The sequence below is a fragment of the Hypomesus transpacificus genome, chromosome 8 (assembly GCF_021917145.1).
Source record: "Hypomesus transpacificus isolate Combined female chromosome 8, fHypTra1, whole genome shotgun sequence".
Classification (NCBI taxonomy): domain Eukaryota; kingdom Metazoa; phylum Chordata; class Actinopteri; order Osmeriformes; family Osmeridae; genus Hypomesus; species Hypomesus transpacificus.
Window position 1 is genome coordinate 12,695,680 of NC_061067.1, and position 22,747 is coordinate 12,718,426.

Here is a 22,747-nt window from a genome sequence, read left to right on the forward strand (position 1 = left end):
CTCCGGCCCTGGTGTATAGTGTCATAGTGTACAGTGCATCCGGAAAGTATTCACAGCGCCTAATGTTTTCCACATTTTGTCATGTTTCAGCCTTATTCCAAAATTGATTAAATAAATAATAAAATGTGTTCCTCGAGATTCTACACACAATACCCCATAATGTCAAAATGAAAATCGTTTGTTATATATTTTTAATAGATACAATTAAAAATTTAAAAAAGCTAATAAAAAAGGACATAAGTATTCATAGCCTTTGATCAATACTTTGTTGAAGCACATTTGGCAGCCATTACAGCCTCAAGTCTTTTTGAGTATGATGCTACAAGCTTGGCACACCTATAGAGGGTTTTCACCGACGCGTCATCAGACCGGAAGTCGCCATCTTGGAGGCACTCCGCATCACAACAAAGCACTGGCACTGAAGTATATCCCGAACGTCGTCAAGAAAAATTGTGAATTATTGCGGTGTTTCAGGTTGAACAAATAGGACAGATTGTGAAAAACATTTGGTATATTATGGACTTCCAAAAGTTATTAAAAACCAGGGAAAGGAATGCCAGAGATTGTCAGAGGAAAGGAGGCGCTTGTGGTTGGCAAAGCTCAACCAAGATCTACGAGGGAAAAATCTGGACAACATACGGATTTGTTCGGCACATTGCTTATCAGGTATTGTGAAATGTTTATTTCAGCGGCTCAAAACACATTTTCTATTGTAATGATAATATTTTTTATAGTAAAAACAATTACTGCTTTTATTGTTTTTACTGTGCGCTTATTTTACTGTAAAGCTGACATTGACATAATATAATTCATATCAAACTACTGCATGTGTATGGATTCGGCAAGAAAACCAGGTAGTTAACAATATCGGGATATCCAACTGAAGGCAGAATCACCGGGTCGTCACGGATCCAAGTAGAGGGAGCTAACTGGTAGGGATTTGCACCGCCAATAAATCCTAATTTCTCAAAATATCGCCCCTTTTCTTGTGGTCCAAGTCCTTCCCTATATGCCTTTGGGTCTTGGACGCGTTTTGATGACCATTTCGGTTGTTTAGACATGGCTACAGTTGTACCAAAGAGTATAGAATATACGTTCTTTGGTTGCACTCCGTTCAGTTGTTTACACCGAGTGCCTCCAATATGGCCGCGCATCCGGGTTACCACCCAGAACGTGACGTTGGTGAAAACCCTCTATTTTTGGGCAGTTTCTCCCATCTTCTTAGCAGGACCTCTCAAGCTTCATCAGGTTGGATGGGGAGCATCGGTGCACAGCCATTTTCAGATCTCTTCAGAGATGTTCAATCAGGTTCAAGTCTGGGCTCTGGCTGGGCCACTCAAGGACATTCCCAAAGCCACTCCTTTGTTATCTTGGCTGTGTATTTAGGGTCTTTGTCCTGTCGGAAGATGAACCGTCTCCCCAGTCTGAGGTCCAGAGCGCTCTGGAGCAGGTTTTAATCAAGGATGTCTCTGTACATTGATGCCTTCATCTTTCCCTCGATCCAGACTAGTCTCACAGTTCCTGCCGCCCAGTTACATTTAAAAAGACCAAAAAGGTCGAGGAGGACAGCCTTGAAGAGAGAAAGCGATTACCCATTGATCTGTCGCATCAGAATTTTGATTTGGGTCACGAAAGTCTTGAAATTTGAGTGAGAATGTCGCCCGGTACAGACCGCATAGTCGAGCGGCAAACCATGTCTTAATCACGTCATGTCACAAAGTTCTTAATTTTACAGTTTTACAGTCAATTCTACATCTAAAAAGTCGAGCAGGGCAGCTTTCAATTCTGCTTTCAGCCAGCCTGTCCGATTATTTTTCTGATTGTTTAAACTGGCAATCTGAGTGAGACTGCTTCCCCGTTACACTGTTTTGACGTTAGCCTCAGTCAGACTCGCTCACTGGCAGTGTGCACAATGTTGCATTTCACTCCTTTCTACACCAGAAACGTCAGGGAGCACTGCCTAATCTAGATACGAGCCTGATGAAGATAGGCAGCATCTCGGATTTCTTTAACCGAGCCTGTTTCATTTGACAATTGCCTGAGAAAGCGACCTCCGTTAGCCAGGCTAGTTTTGCCCGATCCCTTCGTCAGGCTATTTAAGGGTATCGGGGTCAAGTGACTTTTGTGCATAGACAAGTGAAACGTAAATGTATTTGTCCAAAGGCCAAGAGCCTCAAAAAGGTAATACCAAGCCCTGCAATCCAGTGGCCAGAGATATATGATGACCTGATCGACACTCCAAGTGTAATAGACCGGCGAGAAGTTCGTCTTTTGCAACCGACATGCGCAGTTGAGCCTGCCTTACAGTTGTGTGACGTAGGGTGATAATTGGTCTATAGTGTATTGTGTCCTGTCTGGCCCCCCAATGGTGGAATCAGCTCCCCACCTCCATCAGGGACACTGACTGTCTCCCCACCTTCAAGAAAAGGCTCAAGACCTACTTGTTTCGGGAGTACAACGGCTCTTAGGAATGCTTGGCTAGACCTGATGTTAATTTCCTCCAGGTTCACAATGACTCTTATTGAGAGACTTTTTGCTCTTGTTGGCTGGTCATAACGGATTTAGCTTTTTGTACTCGCTTTGAAATATTTTACTGTTGATTGTTCTTCCACAGGTACACTCTTGCACTTTTTGGGTTTCACGCTGTTTAATTGGGTGTGTTTTGCCTTCGGCAAGGGCACAACCATTGTTATCTCAAGGGTCATCAGGCTTCTCAATGGACACTGATATGGACATTTTTACTGCACACTAGTCACTTATACACTGTCACTTTCAGCTACTGGTTGCTCTTTCAGTAACATTGCACTACTGTACCTCACTGTACCTCGCCACCAGGCTCCTGTTTGGTCATTGACATAGTCACTGATCTGCAAATTTGCACTATTGCACTGTACTCCAATTAGGTTAGAGTAGGTTATAGGGTTGAAACAGGTTTTTTGTGTATTAGGGTTAGTATAGCGTACTATTTATTGTTATCTGTAATTTAGGAAGTTTTAGTGTTAGGGTTAGTATAGTCGTTTATTTATTGCTATCTGTATATTTAGGTATATAAGTTCTCTTATCTAAGCTCAGCATAGATGTAAATTTGTTCTGTGTACTTATATGTTATGTTATGCCAGGTGCTTGCGTTGTCTTGTCTTAAGAATTTCAGTGCCCAGTCTAACCTTGTGTTGTTCTGTGCACCTGACAAATAAAAGACTTGAACTATATATTATTATTATTATTATCATTGTTTATTTTCGCGCCCCTAAGGCTCAGTCAATATTTGGACTACATACACAACGTTGATGTCAAAAGGTTCGTCTTGGTCACGATTGCGTTGGTTCTATTGGGATTTATGTTCCGTTGCACGGTTTAGGTTTTAATTACGTTTTTGTGGCAAAAGTGAAGCTAACGGTGGCTAACTTGCTAGCCACAGTCACTGACGCTACTGACATAACAACATCACAAAATATCGCGTGACTACCTCTGGCAGAACATTAGTTTAGCAGCTCGTTAACTTCTGGGAGATAGCTAGGCTAACTGCAAGGCAGCTGCAGAAAAGCCACAAGCAAAGAGGCAAGGGTGATAACTATTTACTCATTTTACTTTGTGATATGAAACACAATTGTGAAGTTTAATGTACAATATAAGCTGATATAAGGAAGGAGTTACATCTACTTTCGGAAACAGAAGTCTACTATTTCACTGAAGCATTAGCATCATGACATTAGCCTCTGTTGCCCGGGCAACACATACTACAGCGTATGATGCATCTGTTTTCAATCATTAAAATAAACATTCCTCACAAATACATTTTCGTTGTAGGATTCATTATGACATTAGATTACAAGTTATCGATTTGTTGGTGAAATTATCTTTACCTGTGGTTTCAAACCAGTGTAGCTCACTGCAACGCTGTCCTGTAGCCTAGTCTAGTAGCTAAAAAAACATCTCCACAGCTGTTTACAGTACGTACAGTAGGAAGTCAAACGGCGGCACATGTTCAGCACTACCCTTACTTAAAACAAAGTCTTTCAATAGGTGAAACTATCTGACTAGTGACTACTAACCTGAACTCCATTGCCACAGCCTAAACTTGGTCAATCTGTTCATGAAAATAATTCATTTCAGCCTAGACCGTACAACGGAAGTAACGTTAAATCGAATTCAACCAACGCAATCGCTACCAAGACAGTCTAGTAGTAGTAGTAGCCTACAATTTACTTTTCAGTTAGCAGGTTGGTACTATTTGAATCGCGATTCCATCTAAGATAGTTACTGCTGGTAACGTCGTTGTTAATATAAGCTTCAAAGGGGGTTCTTTATTAATGAATGAATGCAATATGAGTAGGCTAAATGCCTGAAAATATCACGAGAAGGGAAAAACTTGCAATGATGTTTAAGTCATAGAAATTAGGTCAATTTTTACACCGGTCAGCCAAATGTTTTCGTTTCATTTCATTCTACTCTTCACTCTTAGTATTTTGAGTTTCAAATGAGCAGAAAAAAAAATGCTTTTAAATCTATGTAATCTTTATAAATAATAAGTAGGCTATTCCATTTTATATAAAATATACAGAAATATCAGTTGTAAAATGTAATTTAAATACAAACCCCTGCAACCAAGCATCTCAAGCAAGCACACCCTACAATTTCCCCAGAAATTGTACCATCTCTAGTTGTAACTTGTTTAACTGCATGCTCTTATGGTTCTTCCCTTTGGCACTTATTTGGTTTTTCACAATGTATGCTTCATGTTTTGGCTGCTTGCAATGTTTGGGGCTACCTCGTTGTTATGATCAGAGACCTATGCTCTTTTGTAAAGCTCTCTCTTGGAAGTCGCTTTGGATAAAAGTGTCTGCTAAAAGCATAAATGTAAATTGTGTAGAGCAGTAACTCCCAACCTGTGGGCTGCCAAACCAATGAATGAAATATATATATATATATATATATATATATATATATATATATACTGTTGGTAAATGATTATTAAAAAAATATTATTTTAATTTTTTGTACTCAGGGCTTGACACTGGCACCCACCCACCCGCCAAATGCGGGTAGAATTCGGCTGTGGCGGGTAAAGCAGTCTTACCAGCCACTTTTGCAGGTGGAATTCTATATATCTCTCTATATTTTTTTTATCGTAATCTTCTCAAAACACATCTAAAATAATAAACTCATTGAACAGGGTCCTCAAGCCTCACGCATTGACCGTGAGACAGACACAAGCATTTCAACCAGCATGTATCGTTTCCTCCTGTGTTAAACAGTCTCGGCCTCCGTATGTTTGTTACTAAGCAACATAGACGCGCGAACGCACACTTTAAAACCTGAGAACCCTGCTCAGTGCAAAGCAAGGATGTGGCAGCACATAGCAGGTATAGGAAAACCCGGAGAGCATAAACAAAAAGAGAAAAACTCTTGAAACTGAAAATGAGGAGACAAAGAAAAAGAAAAGACTGTTCAACGAAAAGTGGAGGTCCAGTCGAGAATGGCTGGTTTATGATCCAGCCAAGAACATAATGTATTGCAATGATTGTAGGACGTACGGGAGTGAAAAGGTTAAGGGGGTCTCTTTTGTAGTTGGGACAAGCAATTTCAAAGTGTAAGCAATCAAGCACCATGACATTTCCATTGGCCATGTCAAAAGCATTGCGACGAAACGGAAAAGACGGCTGGTTCGCTACAGTTATATGCAATGAGCTACTCTCTTTGTCTTAATCAGTTGCATATGTTTTCATACAAAAGGCGCTTTACACACTTATAAGAGCTGAAGATTTGGTGACTGTACGTATAGCCTACATTTTATGTAGTCATGATTTAGGTGTTTACAATGGTCATTTACATTTTTAAGAATTGTAAAACTAGTTTTTCAAGTAAATTGTAGCAAACCATAGTCAACTTTAATCAAATAAAACTTAATTTTCCAACAACAAAATGATGGCTAATGAAATTGCTGAGAGGCTAGTAACTTTGGAAAACCACTAGCCACAGTGGCTGGTGAGCAAAAATGTTTGTACTGTTTTGTGACTATAATTAATGTACCTGGCTGTGAAGACACTTTAATGTCCCCACTGGGGATTGATCTATCTATCCAAATGTTTACATTTAATCAAAATTACATGTACCCTTTAATTCATCATGACCGAAATGCCAATAGTTATGTTTGGCATGTTGACGGTTTGCTTTTTGACGTTATGTTATATGGAACTATAGGAATGGTTGTAGTTATGCAGGTTACCTCTCTTTACAATGTGTGCTTACTGTGTTGCTGATGGACACTTTGTCTTCTTTGATCGCTCAAATACATTTTGCTGTGAAAGCGAACTGTTTGTTCCAGTGGTATTGTTAAACGTGTGATGAGCGCAAATTAAGTGAATGGATGTGTTAGGAGCCGTCAAAAGTATTTGAGTTGATGCAAGTGGTCCGCGAAGTGGAAAAGGTTGGGAATGGCGTGTAGAGTGTATATTGTAATAGTGTAGAGTGTATAATGTAATAGTGTAGTGTGTATATTGTAGTAGTGTAGAGTAGTGTTGGGGGAAGTTACTCCAAAAAGTTATATTAGTTATTACTTGTTATTGTTCAGTAATGTTATATAAGTTATGTTATATAAGTATTGTTTCAGTCACTCCCCTCCGGCAGAAGGCTGCAGTCTATCAGGACCAATACTTCACTCCACAAAAACAGTTTTTTCCCTTCCACTGTTGGCCTCTTCAACAAGGCCAAGGGTCCACACTGACTAATGGATACTTAAAACACATTACATTTACATATTTATGTATGTTGTACATTTGTATGTTTTATAATATTTGTATTTTTATATTGTAAGTGGTAACTTATATTTTATGACAACTTATATTTTATTTTATTGTACATTTTATTTAATTCTAATTCCACTTAGTACTGCTAGTTTATGTACCCTAAGTATAGATAGTCCACATATTTACATTTTAGGTTCCTATATGTTTATTGTATGCACCTTCCTGCCTGCTCAGGCTTAAACATTGTGTCTCACAGAGGGCGGGGAGGGTCAGGGGTGCGGGCGGAGAAAGAGGAACAATCCAGACGAGTTTCGACCACAGAGTGTGGGAAAAAGGCTGTATTTTGTGTCTCGTCTCCTCATTTTCAGAAACAACCTTGACACCGGGTGGAGACGGCACCCGAGCATGTGGGACGCATAGGCAAGAACAACTCCCTGCTGCACAGGAGAACAAGCTCAACCCTCTTCTTGTGTTTTTTGTTTTCCTGCACTGTATAATATATGCTGGGGCAGGGACAGATAGTTAGTTCGTGAACCATCCCAAACCAGGGGCGTAGCCAGTATTGGGCCAGGGCGGCACTGGCCCACCCACATTTCTCACTGGCCCGCCCAGGCAAATTTGACCAAAACTTTTGTTTGTTTGTATTATTCAAATGTATTTAAGAAGATATATTAATATAAGCCTGATTTATAGTTGACTGGTGTGTGTGTTTAATTTGTTTTTCCGAATAAAATGGAACTGTTGAAGCAAGTTGTAGAACGATAAGAGGTAGCTATGGTTGCTAGGGATTGCAAAGACTCTGGCCGGGCAGCTTTTAGCCAGCAAGCTAACCTTGCTAGACTATAGTCTGCTTTTTAGCCAATGTACTAGCTAACATCGCCACAATAATGGCTAAACAAGTGACCTGCCCCGGACCGTCTTTGTCCTGGATTCCTCTACTAGCCTGTCGTCTGGTAGGCTACCTTTGCCCTGTCATCAGTAGCGGCTTGGCCATCGGGAGCACCGGGAGAATTCCCGATGGGCCGAAGCACTTCTGGGCCGGGGGCCGCTTGCCTAATAATTTAGTTTTCCTACTAAAAGAAATTTCGTCAGAAGATTGAGCGACACAGTTGGCCAGCTGTGCAGCCTTTAGTGCCGCTTATACACAACAGTGACACTGACAGATTGAAAGCTAGCTAGTAGAGACAACATAAAGATGGAAAACCAGACTAAGAAACTTATACATAATTACCGTCACTAGACAATGTTTTATAAATTGAAAAAACGTCTATGTTCATTTGTTTTACATAAAGCTCCACAAACTATTTTTCGCTCAAACCAGCCCAAAAAAATAGCGCGCGAGGATTAACCGTGGAAGTCCCTAACTAGCATCACATCAGGCATAGAATTTGCATGCATTAGCAGGCCGTTCGCTGTGGCAGGGTATACGGGACGGGTTCTTGTGGGCCGGTTTGGATCAAAGTCCAGGGCCTATTTTTACTCCCAGTCCGTCCCTGCCTGTAATCCTGCCTCAGTGTGTTACGAACTCTGCTTAGATTCATTTTTTGCCTTCTGCCAGCTCCGTTTTGTACTTGTAATTTTGTGCGCTCTGCGCTTGTATCATCTGCCCCAGTCTCCACTGAGTATTCGTTCCACTATGCTGGTTTGTCCAGCCTTTATTGAGCTCTGTTGGTTGAACATGATGTTTAGATAGTGTTTTGTTGTTGCCTTTGCCTTGGCTGAATATTGTAAAGCAAAGGTGTCACTGTTTTTGCAGTTGTTCTATTATTTGTTCTACTCTTTAACACCATGTTGTAACTGGATGCGAGCGTACGACTGTCGCGTAGCATCGGACGCTCTCTGTCCACACTGTATCCGTCAAATTCACTTCTGTTACGTAAACTAACCAAATGTGCTAGACTACAGAGCTTTCAACGCGAGCAACAACAAATAAATAGAAACAGGGCGTCCAACAAAATTTTTAGCCACAACGTAGAGCTAATTATTATTCAAGTCTTTTTTTTTTATTAAAAATTATAGGCCCACTCACTTTTGCACTGGCCCGCCCAAATGACAATTTCTGCCTACGCCCCTGTCCCAAACTCTGTTGCGGGTAGGGAAACGTAGACAACCCCAGAATTCTGTACTTGTTGATTTCCAACTGCTGCATCAAAGCTGATATTATCGGACCTCTGCGACTCCAGGCCACTCTTTCTAGAACACAGACTTGTGTCATTGAATACCATCCTTACATATAGGAATAGACACAACAAATTTCAGTCCTTAAGCCATTTTAGCAGAACCGTGTTGTCCGCTTTCTATCAAAAGTAATTGATTGCTAGGCAACACCTGAAACACACCATGAGAAGACTTGAGACCTAGCTACAATAAGCCTACCATTTATTTTCAGTTACATAATGAAAAGAGCTAAAAATGCCATGTAATAACCAACTTACTAACCTCGACCGCTCGGTCATGCCGGGAAATTAAACTGAGGCTTGAACGTATCGCTCGGTCGATACGTTCGATATCTTAGATGAGTTTCAGATATTCAGAGGAAAGGTGGGGGCTAAAAGAGTCCTGTTACGTTGAAGTTTTACAAAGGTGATCCCAGAGGGTAATTCTGCATAACTATGTGAGTATTAATGCTGAAAGATGTGTTAGTTTGGAAGAATTCGAAGTTTGGAGGTTAAAGGGGCAGTTGATTGCAAAACTGATTTTACCTTGTCATAGTTGAATAACGACAGTTCAGTGGGTAAAATGAACATACAGTGAATCTCAAAATCCATTGACACCTCTTTCCTATGCAAATCTCAAAATGAAAAAATTTGGCTGTAAGCCACCGGAGTGACATAGGACGGGGGACCGCCCTTTTTGGCTCTGGTCTGTATCTTTGTCACGCCCCAATATTTACATCCAGACCAGCCCACTCACTGGTGTTCCTGCCCAGTCCGAGGTAGCGTAGATCTCCGATGGTAGTTTAGCTGCGCGCTGCTCTGTAGGCTACTTCTAAGCAATAACAAGGATATTGAAAATGGACCACAATCGTAAATGTTGTGTTCCAGGCTGTACAGGGAAGGCTAACACTAATAGTCTTCCCAAGGACCCAAACATTCGACAGGCATGGCTGCTGTTTGTCTATGAGAAGACCCCGGCGAGGTTCGTCCACAATTATAAATTTGCTCTGAACATTTGCTCTGACAGTTTTGTCAACCTTGGACAATTTCAAGCAGGATTTGCTAGAAGCTGAACCTGAAAAGATGTGCTGTTCCGACCGTACGCTCATCGCAACTGCAAGCTGTAAGTAGGCTACAATAAGATTTTGTCGCTAACAGTTATTAACAATGCTAACGTCTCCTGTATCTAGCATAGGTACAATGCTAAACACATCAACATACTTTACTTAGCAAATTACTCTAGCTAGACTAGCTGTAGTCGGCATTAGAAGGGAAGCTTCCAAAAAATTGCCGGAAAACGAATAGTAGTCTGGTCTATTGCTAACGCCTGTCTAGATGATCTATTTGAAAGAACTGGAGAAAGGCAGGTGCTAGATACAGGATACGTTAGCATTGCTAATAACTGTTACCGAAAAAATCATACTACAGCTTGCGGTTGTGATGAACGTAAGGTTGGAATGCACCTCTTTTCAGCAACAGGTTCATAGCAAATCCTACTTTACATTTTCCCAGGTTTTTTAAACCGTCCTTGGTGAAATGGTTAACGCAAACTTGTCGAGGGTCGAACTGCCCAGGGATCTTCTATGCTACGGTATATAGACAAACATCAGCCATGTCCGTCTAGTCAATGTTAGATTGACTCTAGCTCATCTGCTTTTTATTAACGCTGATTTGCAAGGAATGCAAGAACAGCTAGATAGCGAAAACACCTACTGTACTAGTAGGCATGTAAACTAGTTTAGCTTGCTAACGTAAGAGCATAGGTAGAATGTGTGATGATTTAGCCTAGTTTATTGGCAATGGTGTTTCATGTTCCTGACTGTGTTTTGTTCAAATAAATAATCCGTGTTATGTACATCTACAATTCACGATGCATGTTTGTCCAGATCTTTGTTAGGTTATTTTTTTGCAAGATATCTAGAGCTACAACAGCTAGCTAACTGAAGCCGAGTAGTAGTTTGGTTGCTAAGCTGTAGCCTAACGTTCTACCCACCTAAATCAATCCAGTTTGCTTCGACAACAGAAGTAGAAACAACTAACGTTATCATTTCAAATGATATAGTCAATGTGTTGAAAACAGTGTTGTGTAGACACAATAGATTTATTTGCGCGTTTTTATTTCAAGTCTACACCTTCGTTTATCAGTGAGTGCTGCTGTTAGCCGTGTTGCGTTTTTGCTCCCATAGCTAAACATTAATGAGCATTCCATAAAAGGAGAAAAGCTAGTGTTTTTTCCCGGGAACATTTCAGAGGATCTATCAGGGGGCATGGAACAGCACCCGGGCCATTTTCAACCCAACCAATGTTACTTACCCTATTCGGAGACCTTAAGGAACAGTGTGAAATACCCCAAAAACCCAGTCAATCGCCCCTTTAACAAATAAAAACAGATCAACATTTGTTGTAATTCCTAGCCAAACAGGGATTTTTTTTAAGCCTTTCCGACCAGAACTTGTATTTATAAGCGGCATATCTGTGATGTGTGATGGTATTCAATAAAAATGCAGAAATGGAACCCCTAGATGGTAAATTGGTTCTAATACAATCAGAAGAGTTATACTAGAGCAAAATTAAATGAATAGAAGGTAAACGCTAACCATCTGTGTTGTTCAAAAAAGAAAAAAAGGTTTTGAGTTTTTGCTTTGTTCCAGAGCGCCCTGTTTGTTTGATTCGAGTTTGAAGCGGGCGCTGATAGAAACAATGTGATAGTTTTTACTCAAAGAACTCAAATCTAAGAGTAATTGAGAAAGTGAGAAGAGTATTACATTAAACCATACAAACTATAAAATATTTTTATTAAATATCTTCATTTTGGGTTTTTGGTACGCAAATGTGAGATTTGAAGAATTGTCCGTGCATTATGTTGAGGGTGTAATGGCTGGTAAATATAGGAATATTCAAAGGAGTATTCTGTATTACATGCTTTGATAAGACGTTTGAGAAGTTAAAGAATAATGTTTTGTTTTGCGGGCTAATGTTACTCTTGTTAAATTGTGAATTTAAAGGTTTAAAGAGAAAAAGGGAGAATTTATATTTTCTTTTGTCTTAAGGGCATTGTTTGGTTGACGTGGTTACGGAGCGTAATACTGGCATGAGTGACTTAGGTCTGGGAGCAGTTTTAACTGTCCAAACATGGATTTAATGAAACAAAATTATGATAACGAAAGTTTAAAGGAAATTAAAATGTGGGTCAGAGAATTAGTAAAAGGCTAATTTAGAAATAAAAGGCTAAATAAGTCAATAATGGCAACCTTGTGTGTTATGGAACTTATGGGAAGTTTGTGTTTACACAGGAAGGTTGTTTTTATTTGGCGAAGGAATTTGTTTTGTTTAGTTGATTTCGTTTGAAATTGTAACTTTATTATCAGATTTTAATAACCACTTGCACATCAAATATCCATTGACATGGAAACAATTGATGGCATTTTTCCAGTTTGGGTTATTTTGAAGCTGTGTTTTTCACAAATGTTTTATTTTGGTTTGAAGAAATGTATGTGAAATATTATGAGGAAATGATTAGAAAGTTACATAAAAGATTGGTTTAAAGAGGATCATGGAAGGTTGTGAAATGAAACAAGAGAACGTTTTGTGGTTGTGAAGTATTCTGCCCTCGCAAAAGAGTCCCCTTTCTTAAGCTTAACAGATAGCTAAAGTCCTTCCAGTCACCGTAGAATTGAATGATTTATTGTCACCCGTTACAGTGTTAGGAAATGTGTAAAACTGAAATGAATAAGGAAAACAGCCATGATTTACAGTTACAAAGGACAATCAAGAAAATACATAAATATATCACGTAAACGATAACCCATATAAAACATCATCACAAATTGAAAGGTAAGTATATTCTGAGTAATTTTACTTACAGACAATGCTTTTACCAAATAATTACATGAAGGATGGTGTTTGATATTTCTGATCTGCTTCACAAAGTGTCTGTCACAATTTTCTTTGCTAACTAGGATTCTTCTTTACAGGTCGTAAACTTGAGCAAACAACAGACCTTTTCAGAAACAGAGCCACATAGTGGCCAAATGGAATTAACAAAAATATATTAACCCAAACCAACCACAGGGGCCAGAACCCTCCCAGTCTGGTATCTGTAAAGATGCCAACATTAGCATTATAACTTAGTCACTTATCAGTCTCTGGAGAGAGGAGTAGTAGGACAGTCTCCGAAACTGGACACAGAAAGATATTGCATGACGCTTCTCTTGCTGTCTTGACATCAACCTTTCTCACTTTCCCATCCCTGCCGGGAAAGGTCTTCATGATGATGCCCATGGGCCAGTCGTTCCTTTTCAGTTGACTGTCTTTCAGCGTCACAATGTCTCCCTCCTTGAGGTTGGGCTTCTCTGTCTGCCACTCTTCCTACGGCTCTGCAGGGTAGGAAGATACTCCGTCCTCCAGCGGTGCCAGAAGGTGTTGGCAAGGCTTTGAACCTGCCTCCACTGCCGTTTGAAGAGGTCTTTATCGTCGAATTCACCTTGGGGAGGAAGAACTACAGCAACCTTTTGGGTGAGGAGTGTCGCTGGCATCAAAATGAAGGGGGAGTCTGGATCCGTCGACACAGGAACCAATGGACGAGCATTCACGAAGGCTGAGACTTCCGCCATGAACGTAGTCAAGACTTCGTGAGTAAGCTTGGATGAGCCCACCTTCAGCATCATGGAATCCAGGATGCACCTGGTGATGCCAATCATTCTTTCCCAGCTGCCTCCCATATGAGACGAGTGCGGTGGATTGAAGACCCAAGTACACCCTTTGTGGTTCAGGTACTCTTGGACCTCCTTGTTGCTCTGAACGGCCTCCATCTTCAGCTCTCTGCAAGCCCCGATGAAATTGGTACCACAGTCGGACCTGATTTGTTTGACTGGTCCTCCGATGGAAAAGAACCGTCGCAGAGCATTTAGGAAGCTTGAGGAATCCATCGACTCAATGACTTCGATGTGTATAGCCCTGGTGCCCATACATGTGAACAACACAGCCCAGCGCTTACTGCTTGCTAGTCCACCCCTGGTGCGACGTGCTGTCACCCTTTATGGCCCAAATACATCTAAACCAGGGATGTCAAACTCATTTTCACCGAGGGCCACATCAGCATTATGGTTGCCGTCAAAGGGCCAGTTGTAACTACGATGTAACGTCAGTAACAATGTAAAAATATGGTGTTTTTGTTGTAGCTTTTGTGAACATAGGGCCTATTATGCTGCAATTGAAGTCCGCCATTTAATTCTTGGACAATCTGCTGTTTTTCTTGGAGGATACATTTACATATTTTTCTCAGTGTTTGGTGACAAAATGCAAACGCGCATAGCGCAAGAGCAAAACTTTTTTTGCCGTTCATTTGAACGCAGAATAGCTTTTTGAGCTTTATGTAAAATAAACATTGCCGTTTTCCAATTGGTAAAACCTTGTCTAATGAAGGTGATGTCGACAATTTGGAGCCAGAAATGATGAAGACAAGGGAAGCAGAAACATGCTAGCTTGGCTGAGTACTCTAACCAAGTTCGAGAGCGATACCAACTTGGGTTGAATGCCCAAGGACCTTGGCTGAAAATGCACATGGGGTACGTTCGCAGAACCGGCTGCATTGGAGTGCTATCATTCAAACCATGCTCGCCTTCACCCAGTTAAACTTTGCGTTTAACACTCATGTGCATACACTGCTTTCTAGAGGCGGGATGTCGTCACTTTGCCATAACACAATTGAAATGCATGGTGAGAGATGTCGTTTATGGTCAATGCACGCTGTAAAGCAGCGTAGACTTATTTCAATAGCCCATTAAGCTTCCGCGGGCCACATAAAATGACGTGGCGGGCCACATTTGGCCGGCGGGCCTTGAATTTGACACCTGTGATCTAAACCAACAAAAGAGAAGGGAGGGTCAGTGCTGAGGCGATCCACAGGTAAGTCCAACATCTTCTGAATCTCCTTCCTCCCACGTAGTCTTCGGCAGATGACACATTGATGGAGTATGCTGCTGACGCGCCGTCCTGACGACCCACAGACCAGCTGCTCTCAAAGTACCCTCCGTGAAGTGGCGTGGGGACGGATCTCGAAGTCAGATCCAGGATCAACCAAGTCGAAAGGTGTGCAAAGGGTTCCTGGCTCTGCTGACCTGAACAAGAAAGCTGGTCCTGTCAACCATGTGCTACGAGTCAGGCTGCCCGCTGGGACCGATCTTGAGCCATGATCAGCAGGGTACTGGTCAGTAGGGACGTGCTTTCACTGCTCTGGGCTGGTAGATCTCCTGATACGTTGCACCCTGTTATTCACATACACGTAGAATCATCTGGTGTTGTTGTGAATGTAACCCAGGACCACTTTACTATTCGAGTAGAATGTGAAAACATCGAGTTGGATGTCAATCTCTCCGACGATTGCTTCTGCTATTTCCACAGCTAGAACAGCAGCGCACAGCTCGAGTCTTGGAACGGTGATCTCAGGACGTGGAGCAAGCTTAGCCTTACCGAAAATGGAGCCAACATCCACGTTCCCACCGGCATCAGTTGTCTTCAAGTAAGCTACTGCTGCAATGGCGTTAGTGGATGCATCACGGAAGACGCACATCTCTTTCTTGTGTGCTTGGCTGAGGGAGGTGGAGGTGTATGTGTGAGAGATCTTGACCTGCTCAAGCTCCTTCAGTGAGTCTCTCCACAACTTCAATTCCATGAGGTTCTCTTCTGGGAGAGGGGCATCCCAGTCACAAGCTCCCATGGTGAGCTCTCTGACTTCTCTGCATGGGAGGGAAGTCGACACTCAGATCCAGGTCCTTTAGCCCCTTAGCTAGGTCGTCTGGAGGAAAGGCTCTCATGACCTCTGCCTTGTTAGAGGCAATCTTGTGCAGGCGCAAGTTGGAGAGGGCCAACATCTCTTGAGTATTCTGAAGAAGAGTGATGGCTTCCTTCTCCATGGGGAGGGATACGAGACCGTCGTCAACGTAAAAGTTCCTCTCGACGAAGTGTCCTGCCTCTGCTCCATAATCCCTCTCGCCCTCTAAGGCGGCTCTCTTTAGACCATACATGGCCACTGTTGGAGACGGGTTATTTCCAAAAACCTAGACCCGCATCCTGTACTCCACAGCTTCGTCATCCAGGTCATTGTTGCGGTACCAAAGGAATCGCAGGTAGTTCCGATGGTCTTCACGGACAACGAAGCAATGGAACATCTGCTGCACGTCTGCTGTCACAGCTACTGGTTCCTTTCTGAACCGCAGCAATACCCCAAGCAGGCTGTTGTTCATATTGGGGCCGGTAAGCAGAACGTCATTCAGAGATACCCCATGATGCTGGGCACTGGAGTCGAATACCACTCTTATCGATCCGGGTTTTTGTGGATGATACACCCCGAAGATGGGAAAATACCAGCACACTTCTTCTGCTTGTAGAGGTGGAGCGATTTCGGCGTGCCCATTCTCAAAGATTTTGCACATGAACTCAATGTAGTGGTCTTTCATCTCTGGACGTTACACACACACAAACACACTCCCCTATGCCTATGGGAAATCAGACATGGATTTGTCAAAGCGTCACGAAAGCTTGAGAGAGAGAATTTTGAATTTTCAACAACTATTTATTAAAAGCTTAAAAAAAACACACAAGAACATTATCAGATCATTTTTAGACAATATTGAATGAATAAATATATCAAGGTATGTAAGTTTATGGGCTGTTAAGTTCTATTAATAATACAAAATATATATACACATAGATTATGTGTATGTATTGATTATGTAACATAATAAATCAAGTTGTTGTCAAATTGTTAGAAAACTGAAAAAATCCAGAAAAAGTTTTTCCTATATTTTAAATACAAAATACATGTATTGTATTTTGTAACATTTTCTGGCACCAGTATTTTGAATTTTATTTTAATACATTTATTTGAGGGGTATTTTGTATGAAAATACATTTTTATGTATTTTTGCCCATCCCTGATTTTAACAAACACGTTACCAGCAGTAGCTATCTCAAATGGAATCCCGATTCAAATAGTACCATAGGCTAACTGAAAATATGCCCCCAAAAACATAAATAAGCTTGACATTTATCTAGGGAAAAATCACTAATTCATAAACATGTCAGTGGTAGCAATCATTGTCAGTAACAAGGCAAAATGCAATATAGCCCTGCTGTGTGGAGAAGCTGCCCCGGTAAATTGTAGGCTAGTACTAGTACTGTTCTAGACTGTCTTGGTAGCGATTGCGTTGGTTGAATTCGATTTAACGTTACTTCCGTTATTACGGTCTAGGCTGAAATGAATTATTTTCATGAACAGATTGACAAAGTTTAGGCTGTGGCAATGGAGTTCAGGTTAGTAGTCACTAGTCAGATAGTTTCACCTATTGAAAGACTTTTTATTTAAGTAAGGGTAGTGCCGAACATGTGCCACCGTTTGACTTCCTACTAGTACTGTAAACAGCTGTGGAGATGTTTTTTTAGCTACTAGACTAGGCTACAGTGTTGCAGTGAGCTACACTGGTTTGAAACCACAGGTAATGATAATTTTACCCACCAGTTGTTTACTTGTAATCTAATGTCATAATAAATCCTACAACAAAAATGTATTTGTGAGGAATGTTAATTTTAACGATTGAAAACATAGATTGCATCATAGATTGCATCATAGACCGCTGTAGTATGTGTTGCCAGGGCAACAGAGGCTAATGTCATGATGCTAATGCTTCAGTGAAATAGTTGTCTACTGTTTGTCTAATGTACTTCCTTTATAATATTAGCTTATTTTGTACATTACACATTACAATTGTGTGTCATATCACAAAGTAAAATGAGCAAATAGTTATCACCCAGGCCTCTTTGCTTGTGGCGTTTCTGCAGCTGCCTTGCAGTAAACCAGTTAGCCTAGCCCACTCCCAGAAGTTAACGAGCTGCTAAACTAATGTTCTGCTAGAGATAGTCACGCGAGTTTTCGTGACGTTAGTGACGTTAGTGGCGTCAGTGACTGTGGCTAGCAAGTTAGCCAGCGTTAGCTTCACTTTTCGCCACAAAAACTTAATTTCGCCTTAAACCGCGCAATGGAACGTAAATCCCAATACAAACAACTCAATGGCTACCAAGACGAAACGTTTGACACCTTGGTTGTCTATGTAGTCCAAATATTAACAAAGTTTTAGGGGGGCAAAAAGAAATAATAATATATATATGAGATAACAAAGGTTGTGTCCTTGCCGAAGGCAAAGCACACCCAACAAGGAAAACAGCCATGAGTTACAGTTACATAGGGCAATCAAGAAAATACATAAATATATCACGTAAACGATAACCCATACAAAACATCATCACAAATTGAAAGGTAAAGTATATTCTGATTAATTTTACTTACAGACAATGCTTCTACCAAATAATTACCTGAAGGACGGTGTTTGATACTTCTGATGTGCTTCACTAAGTGGCTGTCACAATTTTATTTGCTAACTAGGATTCTTCTTTACAGGTCGTAAACTTAAGAAAGAGCAACAGAGCCACCTAGTGGCCAAATGGAATTAACTAAAATATATTAACCCAAACCAACCACGGGCCAGAACATGAAGAGATGATTGGTTTAAACACTTGGATGTTCTGAAAAAGGAACTATGCATATACTTTGAAGAGGTACATGGGAAAACATTTAAGTCAAAATAGTAAAATCTAGGGTTTTTGATAAAGGTATTAGATGCAATTTGGTTATGAAATGAGAAAGAGAGGCAGGGGCGGATCTAGAAAGATTTTCATGGGGTGGCAAGAGGGTGGCAGGAGATTTTGAGGGGTGGCACCCCCATGGCAGAAGTATATTTGCTGATTTAATCGCAGTCATATTAATCAAGGTTTATTTGGAATCAATGTTTATTTGAAATGCCCCCAAATTAAGACGTTTTAACTCAAAAACATTAGGCTACATTATTATGGCACATTATTAAAGCCTTAAATCAAAGATATTGAGGAAACAAATCAACATGTATGTTTTCATTGATTTCATTGATTCAACCAAACCGAAGGTTGGACAACTTGGTCAGCTAGTAGTAGAAGAATGTGCAAAAAGTTAGAAGTTTGTATGGTCAATTTTGTATGGAAGATATTGAAGAAACACTGAAAATTGTGTGTATTCAAATGTCTGTTAGGTTTTTCGGCATTCAGACTGTCTACTCTTTTACCCCGGTCCCTAAATATGACACGGAGCCTGAACGGAGGTACGAATATGAATGTCTGTTGAATCTCGAATATAAACAGATTTCACCTTGGTCTCTTTGGGGAGGGTGATTGGAGTTGTCTAGTGCTGCATTTACTTGCAGTTGGATATTAGCAGGCCCAAACGTAATTCGCGAGAGCAGAATTCCAACAAAAACCCGCGGAATTTCAAATAGAATGCATTGGCCTGAGGCAAACATTTAATGAACTTGTCCACTTATATTACATCTCTATTCTTTCAAAATAATTAACCTTTAAACAGAGCCCATTACCACCAGTGTAGGTAGTAGTTCTGTGATAGCAATCAAAGGAAGTTTGTCAACCCTGAAACTGATACAGTAATGTTCACGTTAGTGTAGACAATATGTAAACATTAAGTAAAAAATGCCCAGATTCAGCCCTGAAGAATTGACACGGAAACACTTATCAAACAAAATTACAGGAATAGATAGGGCCAGGCGATCTTTATGAGAATGGATCAATACTTTTCTGCAAAGTCTGTCAATATTCAATCGACCATATTCGGCGTCAAACTGTTGTGGAACATCTTCGGTAGCTCTGACACAAGAACAAGAATGCAATCGGAATTCTGCAGATTTTCACTCTGATTAACCGCAGAAAATGTGAAAAAAAATCCACAGATTTTGTTCGGGCTTGTATATTAGAAATTCGCTCTGGCAAATGTCCGACTTGGCGGAGTGGGGAGGGGGGTTGGAGTCATCTAGTGCTGCATTCACTTGCAGTGGGATATTAGAAATGCGCTCTGGCAAATGTCCAACTCGGCTGCATTCACTTGCAGTCGGATATTAGAAATTCCCTCTCGCAAATGTCGGATGAGTCGCAACTTTTGTTTGTTTTCAAAGCTGCCAACTGGGGTGGCAGCTGGGGTGGCAAGGCTATTTTTAGGGTGGCAGTTGCCACCCCATGCCACCCCGGTAGATCCGCCCCTGAAGAGAGGATAACTACAATGTACTTTTATTTGGAGTTTGATTGTAATTTGGCTTTAAGTTTTATTTTGATGTTTTATCAAGAGCCTGGCACAATGTTTGTGATAAACAGTTAAGCTGCGATAAGGTTGTATTAACGATGGTATTAGTGCATAAAGAGGGTTATTATAACTTATATTCTGAAATAACTTGAGAAAACTCATTGTCTGATATATTGTGGTTGTGATGGTTATGAAGTTCATACTGATAACATAGATGTATTTTTCTGGGAATGCTAAAGCTGATGTGGCGCAAAAGAGGCAGCCATACAGGTGTCTTAACATTAGGAAATGTGAATGAGACTGTCTTGAGAGATATGCAAGTGTCACCAAATGATGGGTTGTGTAAATTCACAGGAGGAACTTATGTTACTAAAGAATCTATTTCGTTATACTATAATATTGAGCCATGAGATAAATCATGTCTCAACAGGAGGGAGTGATAACGAGAGTGTTTATAGCTTATAGATATATATAGCTTATAGCTTATATCCAAACTATCCAAGCAAAACTTTAAGAAATAACTTTTTTTTAGCATACCCGATTTGAGAGAAAACATAATATGCATGAACTTTATTGAGCTAAAGAAATATTGTATAAGATTCAGGAATGGGCCGACGACGAGGTGACCTCTGTGAAAATGTAATTTTAATAACTGTGTAGTCTACTTCGTTCTGAAATTCACAGACAGGAGAGAGATGCTGTCTCAATCCAGTGAGAGGTCCCTGACCTAAGGAGACTGATTTGTGGTGACCGATTTGACAAGTCCTGGAAAATGACCCAAGGTGAACAGGGTCATTTCTGGCTAGTTTCAGAGGTGATAAACAAGGAGATAGCATGGTACATTACATTTACATTTAGTCATTTAGCAGACGCTTTTATGCAGAGCGACTTACAGTAAGTACAGGGACATTCCCCCGAGGCAAGTAGGGTGAAGTGCCTTGCCCAAGGACACAACGTCATTTGGCTCAGCCGGGAATCGAACTTCAGATTACTAGCCCAATTCCCCACCGCTCAGCCACCTGACTCCTGACGTGAGTCAAGCGTGCACTTTGTTTGATGATGTCAAAATAAGGAAAACTCCGCACTGTGCCTATAGTACAGTGCGTTGAGGTTGCCGTTTTGATCAACTAGACTACATTTTCTATGAGAAGATTACACACACCATGCATACACAATGATGATCTGTTTCAGCAAATTGGACTTTAAGAAACAAGGGGAATTGTTGTGGGGGTGACATTCCGTTTTGTATGTTGAAAAACGAATGAAAAATTCTAAATGGTGCTATGACTATGGAAGTAAAGATTTAACTGTTTAATTGGTAACAATGCAAATGTTAAATAGATTCAGAAGTGAAGTTTTAATCTTGAGATAAATTAGAAACTTTTCTGTGGAATAACATTTAGGAATAAACACTCCTATCATGATACGTTTTACCAGTTAAGTAAAGATGTTCCGGTTGATTTGTTATGTTCCAGGGCAGAAGTTTGAATATTTTGAGAACAGTTATAGACTGTCGGAAGAGGTGATAACAATGCTGTTTCATTTATGTGACTTGATGAAGTATTATTTGGGAGTTGCATTAAAGCTTAATGTTTTGTTTTTGAGAAACCTATTTGTACTACAGAAAGTTGATATTAATTTGAAAAGAAACAGAGAACATGTACTGAGATTTCAGGATTTGTGCCAAAATTATGTCTTATTATGCAGAGGTTGTAAAAGAGTTAGCAGCAGGCTGGAGAGAAATGTCTGTTGATCTAAAGTCCTGACTGCTCTGTAGGAGATCACCTTCGGGGGAGGGGGAGCTTCTTTTGCCATCTATAAATTGGAGATAAATTTGACTGGGGGAGTACATCTGGAGACAAAATCTGGGGTGACTTTTGGGTTAAACAGGTTTTTGTTTGGTTAACTTTTTTGTTTGGTTTTGACTCCCTGACTTGGAGAGAAATGTTTATCACCTTACCTGGAGAGGAAGAGCAGAATCAGGACCTCTTAGAAAAACCCAGGCTACTGAATGTTGGATGGTTTTAGAGATGACCATGTTGACAACAAGTAGGCATGTTCTTATATCCTGATAACTTCTGTATCGATTTCTTTGTTGCAATCTTTGTTTCTATTTTATTTGGTGGTGATGGAGATCTGAGATGAAGTCCAGGTCTGCCGGTGAATGCAACAGACGTCAAATGATCACCGTTGAGTGAGGACGGGTTTTTATGCCAATACCATGGGCTTCCCCCGTCATGGCCAAGCATTCACACTACTAGACTATAATGCTGTATAGTCTTATTGAATATTATTTATATTTTTATGAATAATTTTTATTTGATGTATTTCTTTATTTTATTGACTGTGTGTGGCATGGCTTTGGATAACACATTTTATTCAGGATAAACAGGAGGGATATGTTGGAAAAATTGAAGTTGTAACACATTTATTCTGTATAAGAATGATTCTGTGTTCAGCATTCCTTGTGTGTAGGGAGAGGCCATAAAAGATGTCTGGCCTTATCTGTGTTGGGTGAATCATGTGGTCAAGCTTACAGGGGTCAAAAGGCACACACATGCACACATTCAACCACGCACGCACACACGTGCACCAGGTCTACGCAAGGAGCCAATGAAGAAGAGCCATGGAACATTTGCATGCCTTTGTCTTAACCAATGACTGTAAAGAGT

The 22,747-nt window shown here is 40.6% G+C and overlaps 2 protein-coding genes across 2 annotated transcripts in view; both read right to left on the bottom strand.

The window, feature by feature from the left end:
• The window catches only part of LOC124470047 (guanine nucleotide-binding protein G(olf) subunit alpha-like), a 43,915-nt gene that overhangs the window by 7,429 nt on the left and 13,739 nt on the right, over nucleotides 1–22,747 (bottom strand). The gene's annotated exons all lie outside the window — the stretch shown is intronic.
• Nucleotides 12,222–14,009, bottom strand: LOC124470048. Its single transcript, XM_047023726.1, is given in 2 exon segments — nucleotides 12,222–13,264; nucleotides 13,267–14,009. Coding segments are annotated over 2 exon segments (834 nt in total). The 5' UTR covers nucleotides 13,870–14,009; the 3' UTR covers nucleotides 12,222–13,033.